The sequence below is a fragment of the Corythoichthys intestinalis genome, chromosome 2 (genome assembly GCF_030265065.1).
Source record: "Corythoichthys intestinalis isolate RoL2023-P3 chromosome 2, ASM3026506v1, whole genome shotgun sequence".
Classification (NCBI taxonomy): Eukaryota; Metazoa; Chordata; class Actinopteri; order Syngnathiformes; family Syngnathidae; genus Corythoichthys; species Corythoichthys intestinalis.
This window is the reverse complement of record NC_080396.1, coordinates 43,423,344-43,433,424: the sequence shown is the minus strand read 5'-3', so window position 1 is coordinate 43,433,424 and position 10,081 is coordinate 43,423,344. Positions and strand designations below refer to the sequence as shown.

Sequence of the window (10,081 nt, the reverse complement as noted above, 5' to 3'; positions counted from 1 at the left end):
TTTTTTTCGTTTGCTTTTTAATTGCTATTTACAGGTGACTTATACATTGTGTCTGAAGTGTTTAGCTTGATTCGAAACAACTCGAATTACTAATTTAAACAAGGCATGCAGAGGCTTTATTCTGTATTGAACAGCACATATATAAACATGAGTGCTTTCTAATAATTTGACTGAATTACACACATATCATGATGAAAAACAATTCTGAAGAAGAAATTCTCGTTCAGCATAAAAAAAAAAAATCTGTCATTTTGTTTAAACTTTGACTCGCATACTAAAGTTCGTTTGCATGCATGGATGGATGGATAAATACAGGAGATGATAAATGTTTAAGAACCTTCAGTGTATGACCCAATGAGAACGTTGACTTGACTGCGCAGAGCCTATTGACGTGCAAGAATCGACTCTCATTTGACTTTTATTCAGAAAATAGAACCAACAAGTATGTTACATAAGCGATAACACAAAAATTATAAACATTTCTATGAATGTGTTTGCAATTTTAACGTGTCTACCAAGGTCTCCACATAATTTTTTGAGTGGTCCTAATTTCACTAGGACTTTTAGAGTGAAACTTCTGAGTGACTTGCTTTTCCCGGAGGTCTTTCGTGGATCCCCCCTTTGTGGGCCTCAACGTGTCTTCTTTATTCGGGCAAAGGTGATACGCCCTGCGGTTCCTGCTGTGAGCAGCTTCGTCCTGGTCCTCGGCTCTCCATGGAACAACAGGCGTCTCGGAGCTGGCCGGGCCGCTGTCCGTGGTCCTGGAGATGTCCACCTCCACTTTTCTGTGCAACTGCGCCGACTTGAGGCGTTCTCGCTCAGTCACGGTGTCGGCCATCATCAAGTAGTGGTTGAAGTTGACCAGGCAGCTATGAAAACCTTTCTGGCAATCTGATAGTTCGCCGAGTTTGGAAGCAACTGTCAATAAGCACAATGGGTCATTTGGGTTAGATTTGGGCAACGTGAAATGCAGGCAATACGTGACGTGCTGCTTACCGGTGTGAGATTTCTGAATGTGCTTCAAATGTCTCACGGTCAGCTCCAAGATGTCAGCCTTTTCCAGTTTGCGCTTCCGAATCTGTGCAAGCAAATTAACATTCTCTAAAAGCCCGAAATTTTGATATGAACTTCTTTGGATCTCAGTTTTGCAGGACGGGCCTTGATTTTCGTAACTGAGCTGCGAGCAATATGTTCTATTTATTTTCTCTTCGTGGCGCTAAGCATTTTCTTGGCATTATATTGTGTTTCTTAGTTTTATATGCTGCGCTTTTATATATCTTAGGTCAACCATGCTGTTTTTGAATGTTTGATTAATTTGGATTGGATAATTACTAAAATGATACGTGGTTTAACTGTACAGTAACAGTTGTGCATGGATGATTTAACGTAATGAAATCTTAATGTATATAAGGCAGTAAAAATATAAGATTGATTACAAATAATACAAATTTAATGGAGGGCCAAAATATTTTTTTCTGCATGCAACATTAGAAATCAAATATTTTGTCATTTTATTAAATTATTTTGAAAATGTTTCCTATATGAAATATCTGTTTTTAATGTTTAATGAAGTCTTTGTGTGCTATAAATGAAGGTGGTTCGTGTTGCTTACAGTGCTGCTGTATTGGCTTTCCAGAAGACATTTCAACTGGTCCAAACACTTGTTAATACGAGCCCTTCTTTTCTTCTCCATGAGTGGTTTAGACACCTGTACAATTCAATAAAAGTCATCAGTAAATTAATTTTGTCTTTCCTATAAAGAAATGTTATATTTTCTTTTCTTTTATTCTTTTAAGACATACCTTGTTTGTAGTGATTGAGACGGGGTTGTCTATACAATCAGTAGTCGCCACCATTGTTGTCTACACCCGCGTTTCTTGAATTGAATCACCTTTCCTCTTGGCAGCCCAAATGAGAGAGCTGACCAAGCGCGCTTTATATAGGCACACCTCACTTAGCATCTCAAAGCACAGAGACACCTCCCCCTCACTCATTCCCTTAAATGGCCAACCATGCTGTCATCTGCAGTGTGCCCAGCAAGCACATGCATGCTAACACATTTTTTAAGTTGAAAAAAGAATTAAACAAACGCTGAAGGGCAAACAGCGCAAACTAATCGTTATTCAGATCTGAAATATATTCGAATGTATAAAAATAGTATAAATAATATATATTGTAATTTACTGTAAATCTACCGATATACACTATAGTATTACATATTTTTAAAGCGTGTCTATGGATCTATCCGGTGATTAAGAAATTAAAATATGTGTAAAAATATTTCAAACCCCTAAAAAACAAAACAAAACAAAATAGATCTTATGCACCACCAATAAAAAAAAGAATTTGACAATTGAATCGTCAAACTGCAACAAGCAAATGAACTATAAAATGATGAGTTTTAAAAAGGAGAAACATAATTTTGGTACTTCAGATTACTCTTAGAATTGTAAGGGTATTTGTGAATGGTGAGATTAAAATAGGTTTTAACACCTTCCTTATTTTGGTCCTCACGTGGCGTTTCAGTTCTGTATATGCCACTTCTTTAATTCTCCTCAATTAGTATAAGCAACGGAAAATATATTTGCATGCTAAACAAAGTTTAAATACCAAAGTCTCACCTTTACTTAAAATAAACTCGGCTTTTGCAAATTTTGTCTATAAAAATGACTATACTGTATATCTATAGGTGTCAGTGCGACATAACTGTACTTCTAGACGCTATGAACGCAGGAAGAAAGTGTTCGACGAGTCAGTCTTTGCATTGAATAATGGTTTAATACAAAAATGCACTGCATGCTTTCCAGGGGGCCTCACCTTTTAATAAAAGTTAAATAAAAGGCTTTTATACACAAATGCAAAATACAGCAAACGTTTACTGACAAGTCGCGTGACCCTCATCAGACTCCATCTAAATCTATAAAGCCTCCCCCATACTGGCTCAAAGTGACTTTGCATGGGCCTCCATTCCAGAAAGGCTACTGCTGTGCCTATACTCCAGCTTCTCGGAGCACTCATTTATATTTTTTAAATGCTCCTTTTTAACGTGCGTAAAAGATGCGCAATGGGCCGAAGTGAAGTCCACTTTCCCAAGCCCGCTCTCCTTTCAAAAAACAGTGTGGAAAATCGCGAGGCGTGGGCCCTGGGACAAGGGGCGGCCTGCAATTCTCCTCGGTGCCCCCCGCACCCAAGTACACCCACAACCCCCTCCAACGAGCCTGGTATAAAGACAAAAGTCATGGCGCTCAATGGTAGAGGAAAAGCGGAGTTTGCTACTCCAAATCCCCTTTGCTCTGTAACGTTTGCAACCACAAATATTGTAAAGTGCACAATCGACCCATGAAGGCGATTTAATGTGAGCACATCATTACAGGTGCAACACAGGACCATGCAGTACCATAAAATTGGAATGTGTGGCAACATGTCTGAAATTACCACGGTGCTGCCTTCAACCTGCTGCCCTGAAACCTCCTATTAAAAGAGTGAATGCACAACCATGCAGGAAGAACCATAACCATGGCCAATTCTGTTTCACATGAGTTCAAACGCTTCTATTTACCCCACACCATGATTGAAATTTTTGTTTTAATTAAATGTTGTTACGGTATCAACATAAAACCTGACGCCGAGTCATGACGTACTTGAGTTTTATTATAATTTATTATTTATTTTATTTTTTTCATATGTCGCCTATTTAACACATCATAATGCTTTTAGACCCACATTAAAACTTGTACAAATTTATATGAATTTTGTATGTGTATATAAGATGGAATGAATAATTTTATATATTGTAATTTGTGTTTGTCCTTCTTAATGTTCATTTAAAAGATATTATAGTAAGCTTTGTTAAAAAAAAAAAAAATATATATATATATACTGTATGTAGTGCTGTCAAAATTATCATGTAATGGGCGGTAATTAATTTTTTAAATTAATCACGTTAAAATATTTGACGCATTTAATGCACATGCTCCACTTAAACAGATTAAAATGACAGCACAGTGTCATGTCCATTTGTTACTTGTGTTTTTTTGTTGTTTTGTTACCCCTTGCTGGCGCTCGGGTGCGACTGATTTTCTGGGTTTCAGCATGAGCATTGTGTAATTGTTGACATCAACAATGGCGAGCGACTAGTTTATTTTTTGTTTGAAAAATGTACAAATTATATTAAAACGAAAACATTAAGAGGGGTTTTAATATAAAATTTCTATAACTTGTACTGAAATGTATCTTTTAAGAACTACAAGTCTTTCTATCCATGGATCGCTTTAACAGAATGTTAATGTTAATGCCATCTTGTTGATATAGTACTTATGTACAGTATGTTGAATACATATCTTGTGTCTTATCTTTCCATTCCAACAACAATTTACAGAAAAATCTGGCATATTCTATAGATGGTTTGAAATGCAATTAATTACAATTAATTAATTTTTAAGCTGTGATTAAATCAATTAAAAATTTTTAATCGTTTGACAGCCCTAATTATATATATGTATATATATATATATATATATATATATATATATATATATATATTATAACAAGTACTGTATAATAGGCCAGATATTTTATATGTTAATCGTGAAATATACTGCTATGCATAAAAATACGACATTGTCATGCAAAACATGTGCCCCCCATCTGCGTTATGTATAGATATCTATCGTCTTCTTAAAAAAAACAAGTCTTTTTATTTTAAAATACAAATGATTAAAATTGTATTTATACAATTATACATAATATATATTACTATATATTATATAGTTTTTTTTTGTGTCATGAAAAACCTGAAACAGACATAGGCGAATATTTTGAGAAGGTGTCACCCTGAAGATCGTTTTGTACTCTAATAAACAAATGTTACTTCCCCATCCCATTCAGTGGACACGATGGGTTATATTGTCACTTTCACTTCACGTCTGTGTAAAAAAAAACGCGTGCCGTACGTCAAGCGGGCAAAACTCAATAAGAACTCCTCAACACTAATTGCGTAAAATCCACCGCATAATTGCAGGAGACGAATTTCATGCAATAGTGATGCGCTTAATCGGTATGAAATCTGGTAGAGGTGCTGCTCTTCAAGGCAGCTCTGTGGTTTCTTTTGTCCTCCGCCACGTCACATTAGTTGAGTTTTCACGCTTGCTTTGGACACGGCACCGTGGCGAGGTCTGTCTTGTTCTTCAGAGTCACGCCGAGACGCTTCCTCGCTTATTACTCGCTATAATTCCAATTAGTGTTGCCTCTCCTTTTGCGAAGCAAACAAGAATGGAGTTCTTTCATAAAAAATAACATGCTGGGAAGTGAAGGAAAAGGACGAGGCTAAAGTGTTCCCTGCGCCCCACTTCAAAGTCTTCATGTCATTGAGACATCCATGAGAATGGCTCAACGAGAAACTTGTGTCGCAGTTGGAAGTGAGAATGCATGCGCCATTAAGCGACAAGTTAAGTGTATTTTTTTTTAAAAAAGGACGCAGCTCCCGCGCCACTTTCACTCTTTGAGCCTGGGGTCATTCATTAACCCTTTGGTACCTTTGTCATGGATGCTGAAGTCGTGCCCACAGGGGTTCAGACGAAGCTGCTGTAATAATTGGACTATTGCGGGCTTGTTAGCAACAATTAGTGAGGCAATTATGCTATTACTGCAATAAACGATGTTCTTCTCGGGAGGAAACGGGTACATTTGCAAGTCAATGGTTAGAAAAAGGAGCCATAATCGAGACTCAAATGCAGAGGCTACATGCATTTACATGTCTCACTGTGGGAAACGCTGCTATTACTTTTTTTCTTTTTTCTTTTAACCTTTGTTTTCAAATGTAAAGTGCGTTATAAATAAAATGTATTATTATTATTATTCTTAAACTTTAAAGGAAACTAACCTGAGGTTATTTGGTCCAAGTGGGCCTTGAAAATCACCCCTTTGTATTGCACACACATTAAAGAAAGAAGACAGCAGCCTCAATGTTGGGCTTCAATTATTTCAAATCAGCAAATTTGTGCAGTAATTAAGTCATGCAGGTCTTTTCTATACACAGCAGCGCTTTTAAAATTTAAAACAATTAAGCTTCATGCATTCGTTGATACTATATCAATAAAGTGTAAAACAATTAAGCTTCATGCATTTGTTGATACTATATCGCTCAAAGGGACAAACAACACCCATATGGACCTTCATGTGAAGGACAACTGTTCAAAGTACACTGGTACCTAGACATATGATCGACACACCATGTTCTCAACATCAGACGTAAAATTTGAACCAACATTTGTTTCTATATCCGACGGCATGTTCAAAATACGATAATTTATGAAAGTGCCGCAGTTTGTTTTCCCACAAGACAGACGCACGGCGGATTTTCTTGCGAGAGAAATCAACATGGGTTCCAAGAATGTTAGGGCAGGTGGTGAAAAAAAAGGAAAAGGGTGAGGCATACCAATGAAATAAAGATGGAAATGATAGAAAAATATGCCCTGCGATTGGCTGGCAACCAGTTCAGGGTGTCCCCTGCCTACTGCCCGTAGTTGGCTGGGATAGGCTCCAGCACCTCCGCGACCCTCGTGAGGAAAAGCAGCATGGAAAATGAATGAATGAATGAATGATAGAAAAATATATGAGCATAGTGTGCGTGTTCGTGAACTGGCTCGACAATACGGCAGTAGAATGTCTACAGTCTCGATGGTCCTGCTCAGACCTCCGTTCGCCAGTCTTTATAAGTTAAGGTGACAATTATTATGATTGTAACATCTCAAGAAAAATCGCCAGCTTAATCAGGTTTTTAATCATTTTTTTCAGAACTTGTGCAACACAGCATGCCTGCTGTCCACCGGAGCTGAACATGAAAAGTGAAAGTAAAAAGCCCTCTCACTCTGTCACGTTAGACACGCGGTGCGTTCAGGTACACAACGCAAAATCATGTTCGACACATTAGAACCTGATTTATTACATTACTACAGGTATTATTATCCCAGATAGCAGACCGACATTAAAGAAACATTGATTTTCCATCAAAATCATCAGTATGGTTGACATCGAAATGTTTGACGTCAACTGACAGTGAAACAACGTTGTTCTATGGTATGTCAGGCGATGGCTGGGTTAACATTGTTTTCTAGTTGATTTATGCTTGACCGGGAAATATGATTGAAAAGTAATTGACTCATGGATGAGCGGGCGTTTTGGTCAAAACCATAACATTGATTCAGCGTTGTTCCAATATTATCAATAATCGAAATGACGTTTCGGTTTTGTAAGGATTTCAACGCTGAAACAACATTAATTGAGGGTGGAAAAGTGATGTTGATTCAACGATATAAGATCGACAGCGGTATGTTGATCCAACGGCTTTTCAACGTCGGTATCTGAGATTATTATTCCTATTTTATTCATAATTTATTAGTTTTACTGTGTGTAATTGCTATTTGCAATAGTACCAGCAATTATTTAGTGTAGGTTTTCGGGCTGTGGAACGAATTCATTGAATTATATAGTATTCGTATGGGAAAATCCTGCTCGATATAAGAGCATTTCGACTTAAAAACAAGGTCATGGAACGAATTAACTTCGATATGTAAAGGTACCACTGTATTTACATTTATTTACACATCTTACAAGTACAGCCACTTTGTGACGTCAGTTGTACCGACCGCATAAACACTGATCGACTCGAACGCAGGTGCAAGGGACAAAGGGTATTGCTATCACCACGCATGAAAAAGGGCAGACTATACTTTTGACTGGCTAAAATAGTACCAGTTTACATATGTTCTACCCGCACTAATAACCGCCACTTCCTTGAAATAATGTTGATTTTTTTTTTTTCATCCATTCATCCATCCACTACCACCAACATTTGTGTAAATATGCGCGGACTCAACTGTCTTGTGCACGTCATATACTGCTCTACTTTTCATGCACGCATGCTATACACCGAGTGTCCCATAAGCCCCTGTGTGTTAAAAAGGATGCAGACAAGGGCAGGCGCATTATTTGGCGGAGCGAGAGCGGAGCAAATCGATTTGCCGCCGTCATTTAGGTGCACTTGAGTCTGGCTGGTGTGACCAAAGGGCTTTTGTTGTGTGCAACAAGAGGACAGAACGGAGCAGGTATCACAAACAGGTGCATGCAGTTGAATAACGATAATAAGGATGTTGATGAAAAAAAAATACAAACAGGAGATGGGATTTAGGCAAAAGACACGCGACAGCAGCTCTGATCAAACATCAAATAGAAAGGGCATCATGAATTTCTATGGACTGCTCCTCGGGTTATTTAAAGAGTTCTTCCTTTGCTTTGGGCGCACAATGGCTGCTGTTCGCTTGTGTGTGCAGGGGTGCACGCATAAAAGGAGCAGAGGTGCACATTAACATCGCTTAAGGTTCTCTCAAGGCCTCAAATGAACTGACCGCAAAGTAACTTTATAACTCGCTGGAGGATGAAGCCTTTGTCCAAGCCTCAAGTGAAAGACAACAGGAAGAAAAAAGGGAGCGGGGTGGAGGGAGTGGCTGCTATTGTTAAACACTAAAGATCTTGGGCATTGATGCGCCTTGAATTGCAAAACATCTGCCATTTACTTGGAACCACTTGAGCGAGATTTGAATTAAAATAAAGCAGGAGCCCTTTAGTGCACCGTGTCCTTAAGATGAGACCGAGTGAGACGGAACCGCGCGCTTTTAGCTCGATAAGTAAACTCCTCATATTTATTTATCCATATGAAACGTGAAATTTAACAGAAAAAATGATGTGATTGCTTCCAAGGAGTAGTTCATCAATCTTCAGTCATATCCGCATTACTTGGGATCATGCTTGAATTCCATGACTTGGGGATATATATGTTTTCTTCATTCAATTGCACATGCCTGCGACATGAAGTGTCTTTTGTTTAAGTTTAGGGACCAGTTGCCAGCCAGACTTCCCATGGCTTCCCTTTATCTGACCAATATTGAAAGGTGCAACTATATAAAGACACTGGGGCGTTCCTGCGATTTTCCTCGCTCCTTATGCTATTTTCGGGACACACAAATGTGTCTTTGCTGCAGAACTGCAAAATGCATTACAATGGAGTCAGGGCGCATGGGGAAAGGTTGCAGCAAAATGAATCATATAAATGAACGTGATTAAATTAGCAACTGCGAGAGATTCTGGTGGCAGAGTCAAGCAATACAATTAAAAAAAAAAAAAAAAAAAAGTCATTTTTCAACAAAATATTTAAATTCGTGAGATGGAGCAATCCTCCTCTAAAATATCTCCAAGAAATAAAACGATACAAACAGTAAATGATGTATGGTGAAAATAACATTATGAATATTTTGCAAAAAGAAAGAAAAAAAAAAACACACAAACTAATATTGTACTAGTATATCTAAGTCGTAAGGAAAAAATGATTTCCCCGCTGAAATATACAAATGGGATATTACGAGAATAGACCACAGAGAAGATGCTCAGACGAGCCATATTTTACAAATGAAGACCAATTGGTAGAATAAACATTTAATGGGAGAAAGCAATTAGATAATGCCATTATATTTTTGTCATACTGTGCATGGAAATGCATGTGTTAGGAAATGAAAAGAGTTATATTATGATGTTGTCTAAAGCTGTTATTTGAGGGAAAATAAAATTGCCACGGAGTCAAGCAACGTGTGCGGCGAACGGATGTCTTAAATTAGTATGAAATCGTCAATTTGTTGGTGTCAGCTTTGAGCTGCTCTCCTACGGCGCCATATGCCATGCTTAAGTGAAACCATTTAACAATTCGTTCCTACTTTCACGGTCTATACTCCCCGTCTCCCATGCAGGAGCAGTCAATAGATACAACGGAATGCCAATTGAGCCCAGGAATGATCACATACCCCCCGCGGGCAGAGACTTTCCGCTCCCATTAAAAGAAGAACGCTGTATTCACGGTCTTAAATCACGTATAATTTGAGCAGTTTCAATTTATTAAACAGTTAAAACATACAATAGCGAAATGTTATTAGATGAGAGTTTTGCGCGCTTAAACATGAAATCAAATGAAGTCAGCAGAGTATATAGTGAGAGCAGGAAACAGTCAAAGAACCCCCCCCCCCCCCCCCCAAAA

At 38.1% G+C, this 10,081-nt stretch overlaps 1 protein-coding gene across 2 annotated transcripts; it reads right to left on the bottom strand.

Annotated features, from left to right (window-relative positions):
- Positions 1-455: 455 nt before the first annotated feature.
- her3 (hairy-related 3) lies at positions 456-2,660 on the bottom strand. Of its 2 annotated transcripts, XM_057830533.1 has the most exons (4): positions 1,803-2,660; positions 1,613-1,708; positions 997-1,078; positions 456-918 (listed from the first exon to the last, which is right to left on the bottom strand). In XM_057830533.1, exons 1-4 carry the CDS (start codon positions 1,854-1,856, stop codon positions 512-514), a joined length of 639 nt encoding a protein of 212 aa, XP_057686516.1. In that variant the 5' UTR covers positions 1,857-2,660; the 3' UTR covers positions 456-511. The 2 variants fall into 2 exon arrangements, with proteins under 2 accessions (XP_057686516.1, XP_057686515.1); XM_057830532.1 differs by having other exon boundaries at positions 456-1,078.
- Between the last annotated feature and the right edge of the window lie 7,421 nt (positions 2,661-10,081).